The sequence below is a fragment of the Oreochromis aureus genome, linkage group 16 (genome assembly GCF_013358895.1).
Source record: "Oreochromis aureus strain Israel breed Guangdong linkage group 16, ZZ_aureus, whole genome shotgun sequence".
In the NCBI taxonomy this organism is placed as follows: domain Eukaryota; kingdom Metazoa; phylum Chordata; class Actinopteri; order Cichliformes; family Cichlidae; genus Oreochromis; species Oreochromis aureus.
In genome coordinates, this window is record NC_052957.1 from 34,396,690 (window position 1) to 34,422,724 (window position 26,035).

General features: G+C 42.0%; 1 protein-coding gene across 3 annotated transcripts in view; it reads right to left on the bottom strand.

Annotated features, from left to right (window-relative positions):
• Positions 1-6,682: 6,682 nt before the first annotated feature.
• The window catches only part of kalrna (kalirin RhoGEF kinase a), a 156,895-nt gene continuing 137,542 nt past the window's right edge, over positions 6,683-26,035 (bottom strand). For 2 of the 3 annotated variants that reach the window (XM_039599862.1, XM_039599860.1), the window contains 13 exons: positions 25,547-25,818; positions 22,507-22,669; positions 14,588-14,650; positions 14,356-14,383; positions 13,769-13,931; positions 12,742-12,863; positions 12,527-12,658; positions 12,289-12,450; positions 11,568-11,646; positions 11,430-11,481; positions 10,841-10,989; positions 10,317-10,455; positions 6,683-10,220 (listed from right to left, as the gene is read on the bottom strand). In XM_039599862.1, the coding sequence (XP_039455796.1) occupies positions 9,672-10,220; positions 10,317-10,455; positions 10,841-10,989; positions 11,430-11,481; positions 11,568-11,646; positions 12,289-12,450; positions 12,527-12,658; positions 12,742-12,863; positions 13,769-13,931; positions 14,356-14,383; positions 14,588-14,650; positions 22,507-22,669; positions 25,547-25,818 (2,073 nt within the window). In that variant the 3' untranslated portion in view covers positions 6,683-9,671. The remainder of the gene's footprint in view (positions 10,221-10,316; positions 10,456-10,840; positions 10,990-11,429; positions 11,482-11,567; positions 11,647-12,288; positions 12,451-12,526; positions 12,659-12,741; positions 12,864-13,768; positions 13,932-14,355; positions 14,384-14,587; positions 14,651-22,506; positions 22,670-25,546; positions 25,819-26,035) is intronic. The other variant, XM_039599861.1, reaches the window with a different exon arrangement.

Sequence of the window (26,035 nt, forward strand, 5' to 3'; positions counted from 1 at the left end):
AAAAGAAAAAAGAATGGACCCAGACAGACACGGTGGAAAAAAAGAAGAGAAGAGATAAAATAAAAGACAATTATCCACTGCAGTGGTGTGTTAACTTCATGACAAAGCCCACTAATACCAGCTAAGCATGACTGACAAGAGGAGGGACCTCCTGACAACCCTACACATACACACACCAACAACAAGTAACCCCCTTTGAGAATCCTTCAGTGCCTTCCTCATGGCACAAAGCAGTGTTTAGCCTCACTTTAGAGCACCAGCTTATAGTTTCATCCAAGAGCCAAATGTTCAGCTTTTAAAAAGTAAACGTAGCTGAAGACAAACTGGACTTGTGGGTTGCTGCCCTATAGGGGCCAGCTAGAATCCAAACTAGCATACAAAAGTTTTGTGCACAGCTGTTGAAAGTGAAACGCTTCTTTCCACCAGCTCAGCTTGCTGTCCTCTAAATTGCTGTTTTTTTCTTTCTGATTCACAAGTGAATTAATTGAGTGAAACCAAACGGTAATTCGTTGTGATTTGCATGCTAAGTAACAGCAGTAACCCCAAACCAACAATATTAGAAGAATGATGTCATTAATTAGAGGTCCTGCTCTGTATCATGTAATCAGAGGAGTGGGGTGCTGTCAGAGGAGGATACACCCACCCTTCATAACTGCTTCTGTAGCTTAAGCTACTGTGCTGTGCTTCTTTTATTCATGCACTACACTGCTGTTATAACTTTACATTATAAAGTTGTAATATATGAAAACAAATATGTTTGACTATTATAAATTCAGACATATAGAATGTCTGAATTTATAATAATAATCCTAAATACTGATTCACAGAAATCATGCAATTTCCTGTAAACTGCATTCTGCAGATACAGATAAGCAGTGCTACATTTTTCAAGTTCTAGTTGGTAACAATAATGTTAACAACGATGAAGCTGAAAATGTTGGACACTTAGAAGAGCTTAAGGATATAATGGGTCAGTGACAGGGAAAGAAATAGTCCACACTTCGAAATCGTGACCATGCTACCATCTAGAGTTTTAAAAACTAAATTACAACAAGCAAAAGAGCTGCAAGCTGCTGTTAAGTTGCTTTATCTATTGCTTAATAATGCCAATAAAATATCATGCTCAAAAAAGGGATACTATTCATGAGTATACCACCACAGCTAAAAACATCTGGGATATTGATCAGCTGTCTTACTGTTATTGAAATTAACAGGCACACTAAAGGGTCAACAATGAGACAACCCCCCAAAATAGAAATGGTTTTACAGATTAAGGTCCCATATTACTTTTTTTTTTCTTTTTTAAAAATACGGCTTGTATATTGTACATTTTATATATATATATATCTTTTTCCCCTATGTTAATACTGTCCATATGTATATAGCGCTGCAGAACTGTACCCCCAGCATGTTTGCACTGAGTAGGAGATGCTCTGTATCTCATTGTACAACTGTATAGTGACAATAAAGGCATTGTATTCTATTCTATTCTATTCTATTCTATTCTATTCTATTCTATATGAGTATAGGAGTACAAATATATATGTGTTGAAAGGTAAAGGGTATGTATATATACATGACTAGAAAGGGCTGCACCTGCAGCATAAAAGTATGTAGCATTAAGAAAAATAGAATACATGTGTGTGAAAGGAAGATTAATGGACGTATGTGAGAGTGAATATACATGGATATGAAATAAGAATAAAGGTGTGCGAGATGACAATATATGTATGTGAGAGTGAAAATATATGTGTGTGAAAGAAGAATGTATGTGTGTGAGAGTGAAAGAATGAATTTTGGCTTGTACGGCCCCTCATAACCTACCGCGATGCTTCTTCAGTGCAGTTAAAGTGACACACACGTTTCTGTTGTGTTTCAAACTTTGAGCTTAAAGTAGCTATGGTCAGCATTCTGCTTTAACCTGCGACATTGTGCAGGTGTATGTGTGTGTTTAGTCTCTCTGAGCGCTAACAAACAAACTCTTGGGATTTTTTCCGTACTTCTGTTGTCCCGTGTCTTTTTTTCTGATTGCGTTTGTCGTGAAAGCTGTGAAAAACTGACTGCTGTTGGAGATTAAAGAGCATATAAAGTTCGGCTAACATTTGTGCCAACAGCAGGTGCTTCTGGGTACTGGGAGGCGCTTCCTACCACTGGCCAAAGAGATGTATGTTTGATAATTGGTGATTTAAAGTTGTAAGTAAAAATGAGAATGGATGCTTGTCTGTCTCTATGGATGACGTGTCCACGGTGTGTCCAGACCTTTAATATTGAATTATGAGCTACTTTACAATGTACAAGTAAAGCAGATGTCATTTAAAATAATGGAAATAGTCTTGCTCTTACAAAGCATTTTTCCAGCTTGACCAACAAGTATATGATATATACTATATATAACCATAAATTGAAACTGTTACTATATACACTTTATCAGTGGCAAAAATACAAATAAGCAGGTTGTTTCTTTGTGAAGAGTAACAAACCAGCAGGCTGGATGAAGTAAGAAGAGGCACTTTATACACAAATATGCTGCTTCCCACTGTGAAATGAAGCATCAGCATTATGATTCTGGATGGACAAAGCTCAGCATGAACACTATCAGGATACAGCGTGGACCGGTAAGTTATAACAGAGGTATCATAGGACTGAAGAGTCCACACTGACACAGCCTGAACTTTAGCTCTGGGGCTGCAGCTGTCCACACATAATTCCCTTTTACATCATTCCAGTGGTGCTGGGACAACATTCAGTTATCTTTGGATCTGATTAATGATCCACAGTCTGGCTTGGAAACACTTTGATTCACTGGCAGCAAATTTGGTTTATTTTTATTATCATCATCAAGGGAGAGCACTGATGTCAACAAACCACCGAGCTACTGTACACATCAGGGAAATCGTTGGACAGGTTGAAGAACCCATTAAATTTTGATGCGCTTCCAGATCAATTACTTTTCAATCACCCTTTTGGTTAAAGAATTATCAGTGTGTGTTTTTTTTTTGTTTACTTTGATTCAATTTTATTTTACTTATAAAGAGTTAACATTCAACAATAGTCACCTCAAGGTGCTCTCCACCGTAATAGAGAGAAACCCCAATAATCAGATGACCCCATATGAGCGAGCTATTTGGTGACAGTGGAGAGGAAAAACTGCTGCGACCAGTTGTGGGCGAGAGACAAGACCAGAGGCGTGCTGTGGAAGCTAGCCATAACTCATAATTCAATACAATTATTAGCAATAACTATGCTATAATTATCCAGCTAATTATTGTGTAGTTAGTGATAAATTCAGTCATGTTTTATTATATATGTCTTATTTATATATTTATATATGTTTTTATTATAAAGTTTGCAGGCTGTGAACTGAGTATCAATTTGAGTCAACACAGATGATGAAATACTGGGCCTGTAGTTTTTACTTCAGACTTTCCAGGCATGGCAGAGAATGGTCGTCTTTACAGGAAACACTGAACATGTGGAACATGAAACAAACACCTCATTAAGCTAAAATACTCAGGAGAATTTCTAACCTATCACATTTTTAAGGCCAGGTTATGCCTCATATCTTATGAACACCCTGAGTGCTAGACTAAAATGCTATGAAGACTAAGTAACTGTAGAGGGTGGACTCTTGTTCAGATGTATATGGGTCTGCGAGGAGCACATGATTCATTCCTTATTAAAATCAGGGTTTAAAAGCATCTGAAACCATACAGTTGAAAAAGTCAAATTGTCTACAGGTGGATTGTTTTAATTAAATTTCCATCTACAAATCGTTTTCAGATTAATGTTCCTCAATGTAAATTTAAAAAGAATAACTCATCATTTACAATACATTATTGTTTTTAGATTATTCTCAGAGTCTGGACCCTCAGACACACAGGCAGCACTGCCTTAAAAACACATGTGATTCACTGCATGGGCTCAGGGATACTTCCAGAAACCATCATGTGTGAACATGGCTTCCTGTGCCACACACAAATACAGGTTAAATTTCTATTGTGCCAAAAAAGAGGCCTTCTGTGAACATAATCCAGAAACCCCAGTCGTTCCTGGACCAAAGCCAATTAAAATTTAAAATCTGAATTTTTTTTAAAATTTATTATTTTGGAAAACACGGACACCATGTTTTCCAAAATAATGAGGTGCTGGAGCTTCAGTGCCTGTTACCAGCACTCAGTTTTAAAGCTTGTCTCTCTGATGACATAGAGGTACAAAAGTACCTGGAACTGGCGGCTTGCACATCTGCAAAGGCCCCATCAGTGCTGAAAGGTATACGCAGGTTTAAGGCCAACATAAGCTCCCATACGAAGACCTCCCTCTGCTGGTGAGCAAAATTAGCTAGTTTATTCTTACCTTCATCACCATCACTGGCTCAGACATGAAGTCAACTGAGTCCAGTTTTATTTATATTAGGGATGCACCGATCCCGATACTGGTATCGGGTATCGGTGCCGATACTGTAAAATGTGTGCGTACTCGTACTCGTAAAAGTCAACCGATACCATGAACCGATACTAATGTAGCCCGGATGGGAATTTGGTAGTAGATACTCATAATTCCCATGGACTTGAACGCCACATAAGGTGTTCACAGTTCACAGAAGAGAACGGCATGGAGAGATGCACGAGGTTAGCTGAACCAAAGTGAGAGACTCGGCTAGTTTTACTGAGGTTAACTTGCACAAAAGAGTGTGTGACTAGAAAGCTAACTGTGTGAGAGCTTCGCAACAGAGTGTGGGTGAAGTGACTTTTTGTTTCAGCGGTCGCACCACCGTCCGTGGAAAACTGTGTTTCCAGCCATGACCGCCGAGGCTAAAGGCTAGCCGGACTGCTTGGCTGCGCCACGGAGGCAGCTGCTATGGACTGTCGGAGAGCTGGACAGTGACTGGCTAACGCGCTGTAGCAGAGACAGCATCGGGTCCGCAGGGAGTGGATTTAGTGTGGGACTGGTGAACGGCGACCTACCGAGCAACGGAACTGTAAGTCAGACTTTTGTGCTCTTACTGGGAGAAGAGGATTTTTCTCCATCGTCCGGGCGTGGGCAGCGATCAGGCCTGCAACAAGTGTGAATGTGAGTGTGTGTGGGGCCCATGTGAATATTGTATGTTTAGTGGATTTATATAACGTGTTTGGGTGTGTATATTAGTGAGTCACTTGCCAAAAGGTGATAACATAAGTTGGGTTGTTTAATATAATTTGAAAGGGAATTATTTCATTTATACAGTGTATTTCATTTGGTTAAGGAATTGGAATATCATTTGAGTTTAAAAAGGGATGGTGTTGTACAGTATTTGTCTCTGCCCTTACGTTCAGTAAACGTTTCGTTTGTGTTAAAGAGCTGTGTGGGGTCGTTTCTTTACTACCGGTTAAGTTTAACTTGTGTGTGGCAGAAGTATCAGTTTTTGTACTCGGTATCGGCAAGTACTCAGATCCAAGTATCGGTATCGGATCGGTTTGAAAAAATTGGTATCGTTGCATCCCTAATTTATATAGCACCTCATCACAACAACAGTTGCCTCAAGGCGCTTTAAACTTGTAAGTTTGTATTTCTGCTGCCACCTGTTTTATATCTGAAGGTATTTAGGTGGGATTCAGTTCTTTTGGTTACAGAATTGTTGCCTGCTGTATTTGGAATACCTGTGTGCAAAGAACATTGTGTTTTGGTAAAAGCAAATGACAGCATTTGGTCATGTATGAAAAAATATGGTGAGTGGTTGTTGCTGTGGGTAATCTGTTTGAAACAGGCTGATGCACGAAAGGCCCTTTGCAGTTTAGCAATTGCTTTGGTTGCTGGAGGAATGCCGTGGTCCCCTGTAGTGTGCATGGAAGGCCCTGGCATGTCTGCAAACTCACGCGAAACACCTGCCTAGAAGCAGTTTGTCAGCGTCTTCCATACAAACTATTGGTGACGGCGGCAATCTGCTGGCGACTAACTTTAACGACTGCCAACCATCTCTAACAACCGCTCCCAATCTGTCGGCGAATACTCATTTTCCCTAGTGACCAGTCGGTCTGTGTGACCGGGGCCTTCATCGAGTACCTTTCCTAAAGACACAGCTTGAAACAGTTTTATTTATTGATTGATTTATTTTGCAGGAGAGGTCAATAAAACTGGGGAAGTCTACAGTTTTCCTCTGTTCATCGTCAGCTATTTTTAGTTCAAATAATGAACAAGACCAACAAGTCCACAATAAGACAGCAAGAATCTCTACTAGAAAGAGAGAGTGGTAAAAAAAGAAAAACAGCACTCGGACACACCTGAATCAATTGCAGCTGCAGTGACAGACACTTGGTAATATTTTACCAGATGTCCGATATGAAAGTTGCTTCTAAAGACGAGTTTCCTTCCTTTGGACCATTTAGTATCCAAGCATGAAAATGAGCTTTGCTGTTGTTTGACACTAAATGCCTAGAGGAAGGGTGAGGATGAAAAATGGTCAGGAGAGAGTGTGGTGAGTGGGTGAATGCAGACGACAGAGCACATTCCACAAGAAAGTACATTCATCAGTAAACGTCTGCCTCCCAGGAACCGCGGCCACTTCATCCAACGGGTCTGCAGCCACACGAGCACATTTACAAGCTGAATGAATGAGATCCAACCACTACAGTTATTCACCACAGTGACTGGTAAACAAACATACAACAAAACAGATTTCAGGGTGGAGTTTCCCCACCTTCACACCAAATGTCACAGGCTTTACTTATAGAAACAGACAGATTTGTAACCTGATTTCTAAACCATTACTGGTGATTTACATGCAGGTCTTTCCTGATTTTTACTTACTAGTCTGTAAACTACCTACTTTTTGGACAAAGAATCTGTAAACACTGATGCAAACTGTGAGTCCGTTTGAACGATACCAATGTCCATGGTGCATCCTGCTAACGTCCAGCAGTGGTCCATATATACCACAGAAGAAGGATATCCAGAGGCTGTTTGATCTTCCTTGAAGTAATGTCAAGCGATGCCAACATGTTTGCATTTTAACTCAGTTTATTGTAGTTCAGGACAGTCCAGCACATTCACTACAGTTCAGTTAGTGATTCAACTGAATGCAAAGTCCAACAGCTCACTACAACAGTCTCCACTGTGCTGCTACACAGCTGTACAGTTACACTTGTTTAGTTCAGTAGGTTTAGTCATCCTCTGTGAACTCCATGTGTCGAGTAAATGGACTGCTCTAGGTCTCCAGAGCAAATATTACACCACCCTTAGTTCAGTCCTGAAATAAATAAACATTTAATAAATTAAAGGTAGATCGTAGAAAAGTGCAGTCCTTATTCATGTGGCCTAGATGACAGCTACAGGTAACAGTTATCCATAAATTATAATTCTACGCATCATTTTTCTTTGCGGAGAGGCTTTTCCATTTAACTAACAGCATCACACAACATATTGATGCATGTGTGATAAAGTCATGTTAACAGTAGAAAAACAAACAAACAACAAAACTAACAGATGATCCATACTTAAAGTTTTAGATCCTTACAGACGCTTCGGTAACACTTCAAACTTTCATCAGTTTCTAGCTTGAGTAAGTCACAAATACTGTGTTCATCAAATGTGCAGGGGTCGCAAAACCACAGACGGTCTTCACTTTAGTAGAACGATGGACACTCGTGTTGAAAACTGCTGATTAAACTTCTTAACTCAAGTAAAACTGAAAATGCACAGGCTCTAAATGTAAACTGAGCCTCATGTACAAAGGGGATGAAAAATGTGGGTGACTGCTTAAACACCTAAATAGTAAAAGAACAGTCAGGGATTAAAGTGGGATTTGGCAGGTGTAAAACTCTCAGATCAGTTGTACAGCTGGAGAGCGGGGAAAACCGAAACAGGCTCCATTCATTTTGATTGTGTACATTTTGTCTACAGGCTGTGATCAACTGACTTGTGTTGCTGCTGCTCTAAATTTACCGCTCTTTGTGAATTTAACCAACTGAATTCAATGAGATCTAAGCAGATATTACACAGACTAACAAGGCTGCTTTACACTCCCCCTGTAGCACAAAGATGGACGACAGGGAGGGAATCCAATCAGCATCAGCTGATGTAACACTGAGCATGAACACAACAGGTTCTCTGCAGCAGGCAAAACATAGTGCACTGCTTATAACTTAAGCACAGTGCTGTAGGACACAAGCATTTCACTACATGTTCACTATATGTTGTACTGTGTATGTGACAAATAAAAGTTGTATTTATGCATTTAGATTAACCAACTTAGCACTAAACTGCTCAGTATTTTCATGCTTTTATTAACACAAAGTCAGAATACTTTGATTTACATGCAGATATATGACAGTGTGAGAAAACAAACAAACAGAACGGATGGATCCAACATCTGTTTAAAAAACTCAAAACTACATTTAACTGTAATTTCCAGTCTAGTTTTTACATTTCTCATCTCTCAGCGAACTCATTCATTTCTCTCCCTGGGAAATAAAGCAGCTGTACTTGCTGTCCACAAACAGTTTGCTGTGTGTGTTTATATTTGCTGAGTTGTTTGAAAGGTACATTTAAAATGATCTGCCAGTTAAAACATTGTTACTTCCTTGATGCTTGCTCCTCTTCTGTAGTGCTAGCTACATGCTGCAGTACAGTGATCACAGCTTATGGTATCTACACCAAAAATGGTTTTCTAGATCGTTGCAGTCCACTTTAACCCCCGAGTAGAGCTATTAATGTATGTGTGATGTATAACTGACATGTTTTTGCCTCTTGTCGTAATAGGATTGTCTTCGATGTTACTGTCCCCACCATTTAGGTTCAAATCTGTTCCAGAAGGCCTGCAGTGATGTGAAATGATAATAATATTACCCCTTAAATGTGTCAAACCTAAAGTAATGAGCCTTTTATGAAATTGCAGGGAGTAAATGCAGATACCTGAAAATCCTACTTAAGTACTGTAACAGAGTATTTGTTATTTCCCACCTCTGTAGATATGTAATCTGTCGCCTGAAAGGAGTAAAAACAGGAGAAAGAAAAGTAACGAAGAGAAACTGGAGAAGAGGAAGAAGATATTTTGAATACCAGCATATTCGAGTAAACTGTGGGAAAATATATTTCCCTTCAAAAATTTAACTGTAGTTGAAGTTTATCGATATGCAAATGTAATTTTTAGGACACGGGGCTGACACTGTCCTTGAAAAGAAATTATTACAAATATACTAGAAACAGGCTCATCACGGTGTATCACTGTTCTGCAACTGTCCAACTACCTGCAGTTCAAACAGCACTTTGTGCAGGACCCTCTATTAAGCAACAGACTGCAGGACAGTACTGCCCCAGTGCCTGAGATCAACTGCTCGGGTCCTCAGCTCAGCGAGAGGCCCAACAGTTAGTTAACATGACGGTAAACGGGAGTAAACACAACCAGCTCAACTTTAATCCAGCTGACTTCTTTGGGTTCTTGTGGTGTTTTGGCAGTTTACCTGACCCGCTTCATGTGTAATTGCTGAAATCCGGTAAATGAACAAATAACAAGCTAATAGAATAAATAAATATTCTGGGGTTAAGGTTTTGGTCTACAGGTGACTGATCGTGATCCTGCAGTAGCAAGAAGAATCCATTTTGCACCACACGAAGGATTCAGCACCAAACATCTGTCCCACGCACACACTGACAGACAGTACAGACAATCAAATGTTCCTGTGGGAGTTCAGATCCCATCACAGTGTGTTTCCCATACCACTGCTCACCAGCCCTTTGACGTTCATAATGGGCCGAACGTCGTGCAGTTGTCTCCTTCGATCGATAAATGTGGCCAACCGTGCCGTGTCCAGTGGTGTCTTGGAGTACTCCCCACCTCCACGACCCACCCACAGATGTTGGAGACAGGAAGTAGCACTCGGCCGCTTCCTGGGATCCTGCTGCAGTAATGATGACACAAAATCCCTCGCCACCTGGCTCACGTTGCAGAAGTATTCATCTGGGAAGCAGAAATCTAGGCGGCAGATGTTGATGCAGGTTTCCTCTGGTGACTCGTCCAGAAATGGAGAAACGCCACTAAGCATGACATAAGCCAGAACACCCAAGCTCCACATGTCTGTGGCCACGGAGACTGGAGCGCCACGGATCAGCTCAGGTGCAGCAAACTCTGGATTCCCGAGCAAGAGGTGGACGTATCGGCGGTGGGCAGACAACTGGACAGCGTCACCAAAATCAATTAACTTAATACTCGGCATGGGAGAATGGAGGTTGACCATGATGTTCTCGGGCTACAGCAAAAACAGATTTATGACTTAGACACAGATGACCAAACAACGATTGTCAATATTTTTCTATTCATATGTTAGGCAAAAACCTGCTGTCACCTTCAGGTCTAGGTGTGCCACTCTACAGGTATGAAGGTGCTCCAGGGCCTCCAGTGTTTCTCTGATGAAGAAGGCCACCTTCTCCTCCATCAGCTCATCATGGGCAACCAGATAATCAAGCAAGCGGCCATCCTCCAGGCTAACATGGAAACACAAACAAGTTTCGATTTCTGCGCTTTGGGGTTGAATTACTTGCTCAGTAGACCCGCTATTACACACATCTGTAAATATGCATTTCAGGCTTTGTAACTCATTCATTGTGAATAAGTGATGTCACATGTTCACATTATGGAACAGCTGTTTTGCTTTGCTTGTCCTGGTTGTGCTGAAGGCTTGACAAAGTGTAAACATTAGGAAAACATTCAAAGAGAGCAAAGTTGATATGGAAACTATTAAAAAGTAACAGCCATCTAGTTTGGTTCATACCAAACCAAGTGGGCACTCTCTCCAAAAGCTGCTGAAAAACAAGCGAAAACACTCACTACGATTAAATAACCTTGCAGTAGCCAGACACTCGGACTTACAGCTCCAGGATGAGCATCAGACAGGAGGGAGACTCGTACGTGTCCAACAGTGACACCAGCTGGTGATTCTGTACATATTGCAGAATGTCTGCCTCATGAGCCACTTGCTCCTTCTTCTGCATCTTCTTACTCACAAACTTCACTGCAACCTAGTGGAAAACAAAGGCATAACACTTAAATGTGCAATATAGTTTTTCCTATGCCGAGGTGCATTCTATCTATTTGAATAGTTCCATCCAACTTCAGTATCTTGCACAACACGCAAGCACGCAGAATTCTGATTAGTTGATGAGCTGCTCTACCTCCTGAGCTGCAGCCACCCTGGCTAGAGTTAAAGTTTTGAGACAAAACCACTCTGCATGATGATATATTGTGGATTTTTCATCCAGGTGGTGCAGAGTTGATTACAAGGACTTATAGCCAGATAATAAAATGCATGTTTGTGAAAACACATCAGACAGATTATCAGGTTTATCTATACAATCATTAAAAGCAGGTTACATTTTGAATGTGTCTGCATCTCACAGTACGTCAGCTGATAAAATATGAAGTTTAATTTTTTAAGAAGTTAAACAAAAGGAACAAGTACCTCTTTCTTAGTGGACCTGTTGACACACTTCCGTACCACTGAGAACCGTCCCCTGGTCAAAGCAAGTGAGACTGCATTAAACACAGAGGCTGGTTTGGCTTGATAAGGACATTATGTGTGACTGAAATAGTGTTTTACCTTCCAATCTCACAGATCTCAGTAAAGGCTGAGTCAAAGTTTTCCTTCCAATGAATGCCCGTCCCATCACAGCCAGAGTCTGGACAGACAAAGAACAAATACATAAGCAAGATAATTCCCCCTGAACATGTCAGCATTAGTGGAGAAATCGTTTTCATTTTCTCTTTCTTTACTCTTAGGTGGAGAGGTGGTTCGCCTAAATCTGCCGGTGTTTATGCCCATGGGCAGAGGTGCCCTGTCTCTCTTGCACCAGCAACTCATTGCCTCATCCATGCTGTGTATTTAAGGACAAGCTGTAGCAGTTATTTTCCACCATGGTGGTAAATTGGCGGACTTTGTTTGATAAGCTTCAGCGTGCCTTGCCTGTTCTCCAGTTACCTACCTGCAGTGCCTGAAAGGCTCACCTACTTCCCTTTCTGGACTGAAAACACCCACAGCCAGATCAGCACTCAGGTTTTATGAGTCTGTGGAATCAGGACTTGCCTGAAGCTCACCTGCCCGCCCATTCTCCAGCAAACCACCTTCTTCATTTAAGAAACCAGCTACTCCTCTCTACTGCCAAGTGATATATTTACAGGGGTGGAGTGTGTCATACCCTCACCAGCTGATGGCAAATTCAATTTCAGATCTTTGAGATTTGTAAACTGTTTATAACCTTTTGGTATCCTTGAATGCATCCTCATGCATTTACTTTTCTTTGTTAAGAGCACATGTGACTTACTGCTGCTGGCTAGTGTGACCATATTTGAGGGCTCAGATGGTGGGCCGACACCCCAGCGGTTGGAGGCCCGAACTCTGAACTGATAGTGACCTCCGGGGATCAGAGAGTCGATCTGCACACATTCCTCCCTGCTGCTGGCCACCTGCTGCCACAGGAACGAGTCTGTGAATGAAAGAGGAGGAAAGGTCAGTCTGTTTGAACATCAGTAAAGAACAATTCCAGTGGCCAATACACAGACCTTCCTGTCTGTACTCCACAGTATAGCTGCTGACAGTACAGTGGGCAGACGAAGCCGGGGGCAGCCAGTGGATCATCACCGCTGTGCTGCTGGCCTCCTGAGCCACAGGTCTCACTGGGGCTGCTGGGATACCTGCAAGCCAAGACAAAAATAATCAACCCCAAATCAATAATAACCATCTCAAATGGTCCACAGTGTTAATAAAAGTGCGACACCTTGGACTTTAATGGAGGCAGAGGAGGATGCAGTGCCGTGGTCGTTAACAGCAACACAGGTGTAGATTCCTGTATCCTGAGGCATCAGGTTACAGACTTTCAACAAGATGTCACCTGTATCCCTGCAGAGCATAGTGCGTGGGAGTATGGAGAGGGGAGGAAAGATCAAAAGTCTACACTTATACAGGGTACTATTTATAGTAGTGTGAAAACGTGTTTGGCCCCTTCCTGATTTCCTGTGTGAAAAAGTAATTGGCGTCCTATCACGTCTGACGTAAAAGTAACACAGCATTTCAGAAAAGGAACATCAGTAAACCGTGGTAGCAGTAGTGTAATTGTCTGTGGTTGTTTTGCTGCCTCAGGACCTGCTATTGAAAAATGGAACCATGACTTCTGCTGTCTGAAGGAGAACATCTGGCCACCTGTTTCTGACCTCTAGGTGAAGTGCCCTTGGGTTCTGCACCAGGACAATGATCCAACACATCAGCAAGTCCACCTCTGAATGGCTTAAGAAAAACAAAATGAAGACTTTGGAGTGACCTGATCTGAAAGTCCTGATCTGAATCTGACTGAGGAGCTGTGGCATGAGGCTCCTCCTGTGTGGCTCAATTACAATAATTCTACAAAGATGCCAAAAACTCACTGCCAAATGTTCGATTGATTGCAGTTGTTGCTGCTTAGGGTGGACCAACCAGTTATTATGTTTTTCCACACGTGGCCATGAGGGTTTAGGTTTTTTTCCCCTTAATAAACACCTTCATTTAGAAACTGCATTTTGTGTTTACTTGTGTGATTTTTGTCTGATATTTAAATCTGGTTGATGATCGGAAACACATAAGTGTGACTAACATACAAGAAGTAGAAAATCAGGAAGAAGGTAAACACTTTTACACAACTGTATGTATAAAAGTCAAAACACTGAAGGAGAAGCAGGTGAATAAAAACAAGAATTTGAATCCAGTATTGAAATGGTACTCTGGATAGCCTTCATGGACACATCTGGTGTTTCTCATGGTCTCATTGTTACCTGATGTCTATGGTGAAGCGGCTGTTGTTGGTCACTGGATTCTGGTCGGGGCCCTTCAGAGTGACTGAAGGTTTAGGCCGTCCCGAGACTTTACAGCAGAGGACTACGGTCTCTCCGAATGCACATACCACATCTGACAGTGGGACCAAGAACTCTGGAGCCACTGCACACAGAAAACGAATCACAAGCCACGTCCCCCTCAGCTCTTCAAGTTAAAATGTTCATAGTTTATCAGGTTGTTGTTTCTGAGTGAAGGCATGTGTGACCTCAAGCATTCTCAGCTCAGTTCTGTAGTTTTGGGGAACAGTTCAAACCTCTCTCATGTATTCAGAAGAAATTGCTGCATTGCTGTTATACTGCATTAGCATAAACAGTAACCAGTTTTGCCAAATCACTTGATTCAGATCAGAATAATCAGGCTGATTCTAGCATATCATTTATTACCAGGTTTGCTGCTGTTTCTGACTAACATAGGAGTTGGGGCTTCTTGTATTCCCGTGGTAGTGAAAAGCATTTGGAAGCCTCTCGGCTTTGTCACACAACTTATTCAATGAATAAATAAATCTAATTTGCATTAACTGTCTCACCTTCCTGGATGAAGTTTGGGTTCAGAAGCTGGAAAATAATTAGATGTGTATTAGTTTTCAGCATATATGAAGCAGTATTATATAAAACGAATTTATACATAATAGTTCCAGATTTTAAACTTCTTATATTCTCTCAAATTTGTCTCCAACACAGAGTTTGTCTAATGCCAATATAATAATTCAATAGAAAAGTATTCAACACTGAGTCAGAAAGAAAATGAACAGCTGGTACCTCCATGCCCGTCTTTGGGTCAATGTCATCACCACAATCTGAATCATCTGAAGTTTGGACCTCCTGGTGGAGAATGAAATAAGGAAAAAGAATAAAAGGAGGATGGAGGCATATAAAAGTCAAAGCAAAAGTCAAAGCTAACAGAATTGAGATGAGACATAAAAAAGGTGAAACGTACAAAAAGGAAAACAGGAATGACAGGAGGAAAGAGTACAAGAGGGGACAGATGCAGACAAAGTTGAGCAGAACCAAAGCAGAAAAAATGATGTCAAAGATAAGAAGAGATGAAAGAAGACAAAGTAAGGATTCTGAGAATATGAGAAAAAATGAGAGCAAAACAGTGGCTACAGTGGACATTTCAGATCATACTCACCTGAGAGTCTTTTTGGATTTTTCTGACACACTGTAAAACTGCCACCATTTGTCTTTCGATTAAGTGATAATTAGAAGTTTTTAGGCTACTAATCAGTCTTTTAAGATTGTAAATCTGACTTTATCACCAGAAAATGTTCAAACTGTTAAACCTGTGATAAGCCAAAATCTTTGGTTTGGGAATGCAGTATGACTCTTAGAATGATTCGCTACCTTATCATGGTGGAGGGGTGTGTGTGTCCCAGGAATTATAGAGGCTATGCTGTCGGGAGGCTTTTGTCTCCTAGTAGTGTCTCCAATGGCAAATTGGTCCTGGGTCATGCATTAGTACATGGGGCCCGGCCGGCCACAGCCTGAAAGGGACATGGGCCCATCCTCCTGTAGCCCCACCACCCACAGGAGGATCAGTTCAATGAGTGAAGGCCCTGGCGGACCAATCCCTGGCTCCCAAGACTAGCAATTAGGAGAATGTCACTGGTGGGGAAGGAACCTGAGTTAGTGTGTAAGGTTGAGCAGTACTGGCTAGGTATAGTCAGGCTCACCTCAATGCACGGCTTGGGCTTTGGAACTAGTCTCCTGGAGAAGGGCTGGACTCTGTCTCATTCTGGAGTTGCCCTTGGTGAGAGACGGTGGGTTTGGGTGAGTATCCTAGTATCCCCTCGGCGTGCTGCCTGTACTATGGGGTTTCTCTCGGTGGACGAGAGGGTTTGTTCCCTGCACCTTTGGGTTGGAGAACGGGTCCTGACTGTCGTCTGTGCTTATGCGCTGAATGACGGTTCAGAGCACCCAGCCTTCTTGGAGTCCCTGGGCAGGGTACTTAAGGGTGCTCCACCTGTGGACTTTGAAGTCTCCCAGTAGTACAACAATGTTCATGTGGGGAACAACAGTGAGAGCTGGAGGGGCATGATTGGGAGGAATGGCCTCCCGAATCTGAACCCGAGCAGCGTTTTGTTGTTGTTTGTCAATAATGAACACCATGTTTGAACTTAAGGGTGTCTATAAGTACATATGGTACTAGGACGTCCTATCGGGCTTGGTTAGCCTGTGGGACTTCGGAGGCAGCTGATAGGTACCAACAGGCAAAGCGGAACATGGCTTGGGCAGTGGCTGAACCAAAAATTTGGGTGTGGGAGGAGTTGGCAGATGCCATGGAAAAAGACTTTCGGACTGCCTCAAAGAGGTTCTGGCAAACCGCCAGGTGACTCAGGAGTGAAAGCGGTACTCTACCTGCACTGTGTATAGTGCAGGTGGAGCGCTGCTGACTTCAACTAAGAACATTGTTGGGCGGTGGAAGGAATACTTCGAGGATCTCCTTTATCCCACTGGCATGTCTTTCGTGGAGGAAGCAGAGTTTGGGGACAAGGGGGTCTTTCTCCACAGGTGAGGTCACTGAGGCAGTTAAACAACTCCTTGGTGGCAGAGCCCCTGGGGTGGATGAGGTTCGCCCTGAATCCCTGAAGGCTCTGGATGTTGTAGGGCTGTCTTGGTTGACAATCCTCTACAATGTTGTGTGGAGATCAGGGGTGGTACCTCTGGATTTGCAGACCGGGGCGGTGGTTTCCATTTTTAAGAAGGTTGTGTTTCAACTATAGGAGGATCACACTCCACAGCCTCCCTAGGAAAGTCTATGACAGGGTTCTGGAAAAGAAAGTTCATCCATTAGTCAAACCTCGGATGCAGGAGGAACAATGTGGTTTTCGTCCTGGTCGTGGAACACTGGACCAGCTCTTTACCCACTCAATGATATTTGACGGTGCATGGGAGTTTGCCCAACCAGTCTACATGTGCTTTGTGGACTTGGAGAAAGCATTCGACCGCGTCCCTCAGAGTGTGCTATGGAAGGTGCTTCGGGAGTATGGGGTACCTGGCCCATTGCTACAGGCCATTTGATCCTTAAACAACATTGTTGCAAGAGCTTGGTTCGCATAGCCGGCAACAAGTCGGACTTGTTTCCAGTGGGTGATGGACTCTGCCCTTTGTCACAGATTCTGCTCGTAATTTTTATGGACAGAATCTCTTGGTGTAGCCAAGTGGCGGAAGGCTTTCATTTGGGTGGTCTCAGAATCTCATGTCTGATTTTCGCAGATGATGTGGTTTTGTTGGCTTCATCGGGTGATGGCCTCCAACTCGCACTCAAATGGTTCACAGCCGAGTGTGAATGTGGAATGAGAATCAGCACGTCCAAGTCTGAGGCCATGGTCCTCAGTCGGAAAACGGTGGAGTGCAGATTCTGGGTCAGGGACGAGCTCCTGCCCGAGGTGGAGGAGTTTAAGTATCTTGGGGGCTCGTTCACAAGTGATGGGAGAAGGGAGTGGGAGATCAACAGGCTGGTGATTGGTGGAGCGGCTGCAGTGATGCGGACACTGTAGCGGTCCGTCGGGGTGAGGAGAGAGCTGAGTGTAAAAGTGAAGCACTCATCAAAGACCCCAGTCACCCATCACATGGACTCTTCACCCTCCTGCCCTCTGGGAGGCGCTACAGGAGCCTCCGGACTAAGACCACCAGGTACCGGAACAGCTTCTTTCCCACAGCTGTCAGACTCCTGAACTCTGCCTCCTGACATCTGACCCACGTTAAACTCATGGACTGAACATACACACACCCACAACCACCTACACACACACACAATGGACAACTGTACCCTCAAACACACAATAATAACATGGACTGAACCACCACTCACAACCACTAGCACTTTATATAGCCTCTGTAGAAATTATCCACATATCTCACTTATCTTAACTGCACTACTGTATAGTTCTGTGTAAATAATCATTCTGTACATACAATAATTTTTAATCCTACAACTGTTTATAACTTGCATTGTTCACATTTCTGTATAACTGTATATCTCATATTTCTGTATAGTTTTTCATATTTATATCCTGTTCATAGCCTGTACATAGCTTGTACTCACTACAGCCTGTACATACTTATAGTTATAGAATATTCATAACATACTTCATACCGTGTACATTATAACATACCATAATAGACCCATTTCTGTAATATACTTACATATCTATATTATTGCTAATATATATTGTAATATATCTATATCACGGCTAAAGCACTTCTGGATGGATGCAAACTGCATTTCGTTGCCCTGTACCTGTGACATGTGCAATGACAATAAAGTTGAATTCTATTCTATTCTATTACTGGTCGATCTACCGGTACCTATCCTACCCTCACCTATGGTCACGAGCTGTGGGTAGTGACCGAAAGAATGAGATCGCGGAGAAAAGCAGCGGAAATGAGCTTCCTCCGAAGGGTGGATGGCCTCTCCCTTACTGATAAGGGTGAGGAATTCGGCCATCCGGTAGGGGCTCAGAGTAGAGCCACTGCTCCTCCCCATCCAAAGGAGCCAGTTGAGGTGGTTTGGGCATCTGACAAGGACGGCTCCTGGGTGAGGTGTTCTGGGCATGTCCCACCAGGAGAAGGCCCCATGGCAGTCCTAGGACATGCTGTAGACATTATCTCTCTCAGCTGGCCTGGGAACACAAGCTAGAGGAGGCAGCTAGGGAGAGGGAGGTCTGGGCTTCTCTGCTTAGGCTGCTGCCTCCGCGACCCAGCCTCGGATAAGCGGAAGAAGATCGATGGATGGATCTTAGAGTATCTGTCTTCATAAGCTTATTATAACGCTAGACATATATGCAAAAAGATAATGTATATCTGATATGTTAAATCTCTCAAAAAGAGATTGCATCTGTGATTATGACTGCAGCCTGTGACTGATGGTGACTCAAGATTGTGGCTGTGCTGATATTTTTATGGCTGCAGCATAAGTTGAATGGTTGTAATACATGTACATGCAGCAGCTCTGTTTTGATTATACTGTGTTAATAAAAATTCTTTAATAAAATCACTGCATCTTCCAACAGTCTTGCTAAGACATACAGTATTCACAGCACCACACACTGAATCACAGCTGAAATCTATATCCAGCCACAGCCTACATCACTGCCAGCAAGATCAACTGCAGCTGTTCACTGATTGATACTACCAGAGATCAGCTTTTTAAAATGAATGAGCAGCATTAAATGCAACATATAAAGTGTCACATAACATATCCAATTGTGCTAAAACCAGAAATAATAAAAATAGATGGTTAAAATTAAGTTTCCAAATGAATAACATAAGAATTGTAGTAGGCGACCGTGGCTCAGGGGGTTGGGAAGCGCACCTGTAACCAGAAGGTCGCCGTTCGATCCCCGGCCTTTCTGTCCTGGTCGTTGTGTCCTTGGGCAAGACATTTTACCCTACCGCCTACTGGTGATGGCCAGAGGGGCCGATGGTGCGATATGGCAGCCTCGCCTCTGTCAGCCTGCCCCAGGGCAGCTGTGGCTACAACCGTAGCTTGCCCCACCAGTGTGTGAATGTGAGAGTGAATGAATAATGGCATTGTAAAGCTGACCCTGCTGTGGGATTTTACATTGCCCACCAACTTGTGTCATTCTCAATTGTTCCACTTTGTCCAAACAGTGACTGTGGAGTATTTTATAGTAGAAACATTTCATGAATGCATAGAGACTCTTGAGATGCTCACGAACTACGATAATTAGTGCAGTTCCTGTTTGATTTTGGATCTCTCTGCCTTCAGTGTGTCCAAGAAAAAATCCATCGCAGCGTCAAAATTTCATATTTAAAATGAAAAACATTATCTGGTTGGAAGTTTTATGCTGCTGTGCTTTTCTCGTCTGCGCGTAACCGACTTGGCCTTTTAAAGGTCATTGCAGGTGCAATTCCGAATGAGGGTCATAGTTTGAGTGTTTTTTGCTGTGTATTCTATTGGACGTGATGGTCAAAACCACATGTGTAAGTTTTGCCTGACACGGAGGAGATTTTCAATCAGGCTGCCAATGCAATGATTGCAAAGCACATCATAACAAAAACAGTGGTAACCGGGTGAACAGCGGGACCACTGTATACTGTTTTATTACTAAACACTATGACAACACGCATAAATTCATGCCTACATTCCTGTAAACTTTGTCCTTCTGACTGACACCTGCTGCCTCTCAGAGGATGTGATAAGCTTCGGGGAAGTTCTCAGTGCACCATATTGCCTCATCTTCCCTGGGTGAGATGGTTGACCTTGACACACTAAGAACTTCCATCTCATCCACTGATCCTGCTGTGGGACCCACTCCTCTTCTCCATCTGTCCTCTTCCCTTATTACTTGTGTCCCTGAGGCTCTTCTCAATTCTCCACAGATGTCCTCAAACAGTGACTTGTGGGAGTATTTGTACATCAGTAAAAGAGCGGGACATTTCATGTCAGTGCCAGGTGAGCCACGTCACCAGCCTCACTGATTGGTTGTCGCTGAAATTTACAGAGTTCAGATTTTCCAAGAGCAGACCATTCTTATGCACAAAGTGCAACACAAAACCTAGGTGGTTTTTTTATGAGTCCTGTAGCCATGGCAGTGATTGGAACACCTGAAATTCATGCATTTGGACGCAAATGAGTAAATACCGCTGGCAGCAATAGTGTATATCGCTCTTTCCATTGACTTTACGAGTAAACCTGACGCTCTGGCGCCTCTATAGGCATGAGAGACTGTAAGAGCAGCTGTAGTGGTTGCATGTGCAGAAAACAAATAAGTCAGACTAATTTCTAATGTGAGCACAAGTATATTTTGTATAAAGGCTTTGACCAGCTAAAATTGACTGCTCTTTTTGGATTTAGCCAACTGACTTCAACAGGGTCTAAGCAGATATTACAGTGGGGAAAATAATGATGCTGAATTTCTTTGTAAGTTTGCTCCCAAAGAAATGAATGGTTTCTTATTTAAATGGTAGTTTCATTTTAATGGAGAGAGAAAGAATATCAACCAAAATTCCAGAAACAACACATAAAAGTTATAAATTGATCTGTAACTGAGTGAAATAAGTATTTGATCCCCTACAACTCAGAATTCTGGCTCCCCTTCAATCAATACATCAATCAATCAATCAATCAGATACTCCTGATCTCAGTTTGGTTTGTGTATCAAGCACGTGTCCACAGACCTCCATTCCATCCAATCCATCACAATGGGCAATATTGTAGACCTGAACCAGCAATCATGACACACGACTCTTTGCAAATCCCGCAAGTTTCCCCTGCTCAAGAAGGCAGTCTTAAGTTTGGCAGCGAACAATTAAATGATCCAGAGAAGGTTTGGAGAAAGTGCCGTGGTCAATAAAACCGCAACGGAATCAAATTTGGCATCAACTCAACCAGTTTTGTTTCAGTGAAGAGAAATCCTTAATATGAACCAAATAACAACATCCCCACGGTCAAGTATGGAGGTGGAAACACTGCTCTGGGCAGTGGAGTGCAGATGGAAACGACCCCCCCCCATCTACCATACACACACAAGCAAAGATTGTGTCCACCGCTTGTTAGCAATTTAAGATAAATTGGATCTGTACTCTACACGGACAGTCTTACCTTTCTGCACTCCTTCCTGGCTGAAGATTTGTGAAATATCATTACTTTTATTGTTAAAGAAATAAGTATATTACCAGAAAAATATTTATTATTAGCTGAAAAAAGTAGGGGAGGTATTTTTCAAACCATTGCTTTAGGAAACAAACACCTTACAACACATCAGTGTTTAACAGAGTAACATTACTGCTGCACATGTTTGAGCTCATTCTGAATACTTTATATTATGTCTATATTATATTTAAAATGGCGAGTTTGTCAGCCTAATGATAACTTCCTCTCTTACATTTAAAAATAAAGTGAAAAGCTCAAGTTTCATTTGTTACAAAATAAAGAGGCTGCAGGCCTCAACAGGCCATGAAACTGCTGGCAGTTCAAACTAACCAGTGAGATTTGAGCCTCTGAATGGATGACTATGTATAAAACCTGCTGCCATTCCTCAACAGTTAATACAAAATTTGGAAAAAAAAAAAAACAACCTTGAATGAAAGCAACTTTTAAAAGCTAATATTGGGTAACATAGCATAAATGAACATGCTAATGTGCAGAGCAGAATATGATAAAGCTCTATATAACTCTATAATACTGCAAATGACTGACAGTTACCTGTGATATGATATATGTTTGGCTTCCTGCATATTCAGTTGCCACTCCAAGAAAATCTTTAACGGTATGTCACTCCAGGTCTTTTGACTGAATTATGAGTCAATCATTTTTTCCAAAGATTCCACAAAATATCCCAGTCCGTCTCTCCCACAACGCAAAGCTTGAGATTTTGTGGATGGCAGTAATTGTGCTACTCTTTAACTGCATCAGCTGCAGCCAGTAAAGTGTTTTTAATAGAGAAATCTGAAGTCGTGGTCCCGCAGGACAGACGTGATCCCGAGGAATAAAACCGATCAGTCTGAATTCATGCGTCATGCAGGTTGAGAACCACTCCTGGAGTCCCACTGAGACAAATCTACCACCTGTGTGTGTCTACAGGTTTCTGCACACACGCACACAAACTGAGGTTAGGACAAAGAACATAAACCGAGTGGGGCGGCGGAGGTGAGGTGTTTTGGCACACACATAATATCACCAGTGCGCACCGTCGGCCTGCTTTACTCACTTTGCCTTTCACCACAGGGTCGGACGAGGCGAACGGGGTAGGAGGAGTGATTTCTTTGGGCTTACGCAGAAGGCCATTCTCCTGACCTTTGACCCCTACTGAGAAGGCATCCTTGTCTTCAGCGCGCTTCCTGGCACGCAGTGTGTTCCACGACAGAGACTTCCTGTACAGTACGGGAACAACAAACATCAACCAGCCAATCAAAGTGAAGCTCAGAGGTGTCCAGTTGAGTCTGGCTGCAGCAGCAACGTACCTGTCAGGTTGTTATGGTGACAGCTTATGACATGACGTAGTGGTTCATATGGTGAATAGATACAGACACGACCACAATCGTATCGATAAATTATCTATTGAGGTTTGAACGTTTGTCATCTTGGACTTGTTGTTTTCAGTTTATGAGAGTTATTGTAAGACTGAAAGATGTTTACATACAGTTGGAAATCTTTTAGGAAATACCTGAAGCATCCCAAAACTGCTCTTCTGGATGTTAGCCTCCAACTAATCAAAGCAAAAACACATTCTCTATAAACAACACAATGTAGGCTACTGCAATAACAAAAACAAACAAAAAACACTTTTCAACAGAAAGAATGGCTGTACACCACAAAGGCTCGAGTCTGAGAAAATCCAGACAGGACCAGTCCCTGAATCTGCAGCCAGACTCTTCTGGTTCATGAAGACAGTGACATTAGCAGTAGAGCAGATGACAGACAAGAGAGTTCTGACTTTATTGACACAGCTGGACTGCATTGCACTAATTCTTGTACACATACGTTTTTAATTTGTTAAATTCAATCTTTTATAGTTCCTGCAAACTTTAAATACATAGTTATAATTGGTAGGACCTCCCGTCCATGTCAATGCGATGCAGCTTACAAATGAAAGTTACATAAATCTCTTTTGTTCAGCTCTAACCTTCTGTTAGTTATTTTGATTTATTCCAGGCTGTCGTATTACCCATTAATGTGGCTCTACGGGTCATGAGTTCTCTTAATGGGAATCCTCAAGGTCTTTAAAAACAAACAAACCAAAAAACCAAACCACAAGCTGCAGCTTGTGTTTACACTTTGTGGTTTTTTAAAGCCCCAAACACACAGGTGAGGCAGAGAGTGCAAAGTTAGCTCAACTCCTAAAAACACATCAAGAAGAAAAAGCAGCTCGGAATAAACCACAGTTACTCTTTGAGAAGATTTTAAAGGCTTTACAGTTTGTTCAGTTACCAAATGCTGCTACATTTATTCAAGTTTAAACCACTTAAACAGAGTTTAGAGTTTGTAACTTCTGTGGAGTGTCAAACCGTGAGGTTAGTGAAAACTGAAATGAAACATAAATCAAATGTAACAACAACATACACAAAAAAGCTGAAATTAACCAAACAGGAACAAAATGCAGTAAATGATTTATAAACCTAAATCTACAGTGTGGCTGTGGGGATTTTGGTTTTTGGCATTAAAACCTTAACAGAAGTCTTTCATCTATAAACTTCCCAATAAGCAGAGGTAGAATCAGCACATTCAAAGTCTGCTTGGATGACAACTTTTAACTAGTCTGATATTTCTGTGTCCGTGTACTTCTTTCTCTCCTGTACACCAACCTAAATAATGCTGATACTCCTCAAGTTGGACTCAAAGTGGTATTCTGTACAGTAGTATAGTATTTGTATTTCTATGTGTGTATTTCAACTTCAGGTGTGGATATGAGACCATAGTCGTTACTTCTTCACGTTCTGCTGATATCTGTTGATAGTTTTGGTCTTTTTTAAAAAGCTTTTTTTACCTTTACATTTATTTTTGTTACAAAAACATGTCTCTATGATGATATTTGGGTCATTTTATAAGAGCTTTACTTCTAAAACGGTATACCAGTGCAACACACATGCAGGCAGACACTCGGGTTCACATTTGCTGTTGTGGTTTATTTACAAATATTAAAAACTACTACAAACCGTCACCCATCATCAGCCAAATGTCAAATAAAACATCTTCACCTTGACACCGCTTTGTTAACTCGTGCTCAAGTCCAAAAGGTTTATTTAACAAATTTAAAATCAGTATTATTAATAGACTACCCAGAGTACAATGCTGACCTTGCCACCAAACATATTGCACAGCCTGACTTCATTCATATTTTTCTTGTCATAAATAGTGCAAAAGGTTTTTTTTTAGTTAAAAAAAACAAAACAAACAAAACAAAACAAAACAAAACAAAACAACAGGAATGTTCTAGAGCCTCAGTCAATGTTTTTTACTCTGTACAGTGAACTGCCAACATAAAGTCAACACAAAAAAGAATTAAATACAACTTTGTCCGTGGAATAAAATAATTATTAGTAGGGCAGACAGAGCAACAACAATAAGAGGAATGAACAAACATCTGTGTGGAGAACAGGACTGAGTCCACCTTAATGACCCAGGTGAGGTGTTTTTTTTGTTTGTTTGCTTTTTTTTTTTTTTACAGAAAGCAGGAAAAATAAAAATAAAGTACAAAAACAGAAGAAAATGCTGAGTGTTAGGAACTGAAGTAAAAAGTTGGTTTTAGCTCCACATGAGTACTTTTCAGTTTCTGGTTTCCAGTTAGCAACAAGGTACAAGTTTTTTCTATCCTGTCTATTTCTGTGGGAATCTCCTTGAAGTTTTCAGCTGTTTTTTTTTTTTTTTTTGTTGGTTTCAAGCCTCAAAACCTTTTTTTATTTTGCTTTTTTTGTTTAAACGTCATTGCCACAGAGCCGATAAGTGACCGGCTCAAGAAATAAAAGTCATTGCAGCAGCTTGATGGACAGTTAGAGAACAACTCTGTACCTTCAAAACAAGAAAAAACAAAGTCCAACATTTTTTTGTGTGTTTGTTTTTTAAACAAAGGATGCAGACAGTTGAGGAGTTAGAACCTGGTGAAGGAAACGGAGTCAAAATAAAGAACAAAAACATTTAGAGAGACCTTTGTCAGCTTAGTCCTCTCATTCAATCCGAATACTTGGTTTCAAGCCCAACCAGAAGTGCTTCAGTCTGCAGGGAAAGATGTGCGGGGTGGGTGGGGGACTTACTTGATGTTGTTGGCATCTGTTACTGCTGCTGAGAAGGAGCAAGTAGAAGAAGAGTCTTTAATGGGCTTTGTGAGCGGGCCTAAGACGTGTCCTGGCACCCAGCCCTCCGCGGCAGGCGACTGGCTGTTGGCTGGCCGGTAAACGAGGTACATGTTCTGCTGATTGGTGGCCATGATCTGAACGGTCTCTCCTTGACTGACACAGATCTCATTCTCCTTGAGCGCTGAGTAGTCCTGAGTGACCAGCATGGTGGAAGTGATGTCGTTATTGTCCTGCAGACAGGAGGGAAGGAAAGAATGGCCGACAGGACAAGGGAAAGGAAAGGCAGAAGAAAAAGAGGAGCAGGATGGAGGAGACACAATGTGGACAATTGAGGATGAGATTAGGGAGCGTCTATGTGGGCTGGATAACAGAAATGCTGTGATACAGCTGGTCTCAACCTGAGGAGGAGCAGAGGGAGTTCAGGGCTGAGGAGCAGGAGTGGAGGGA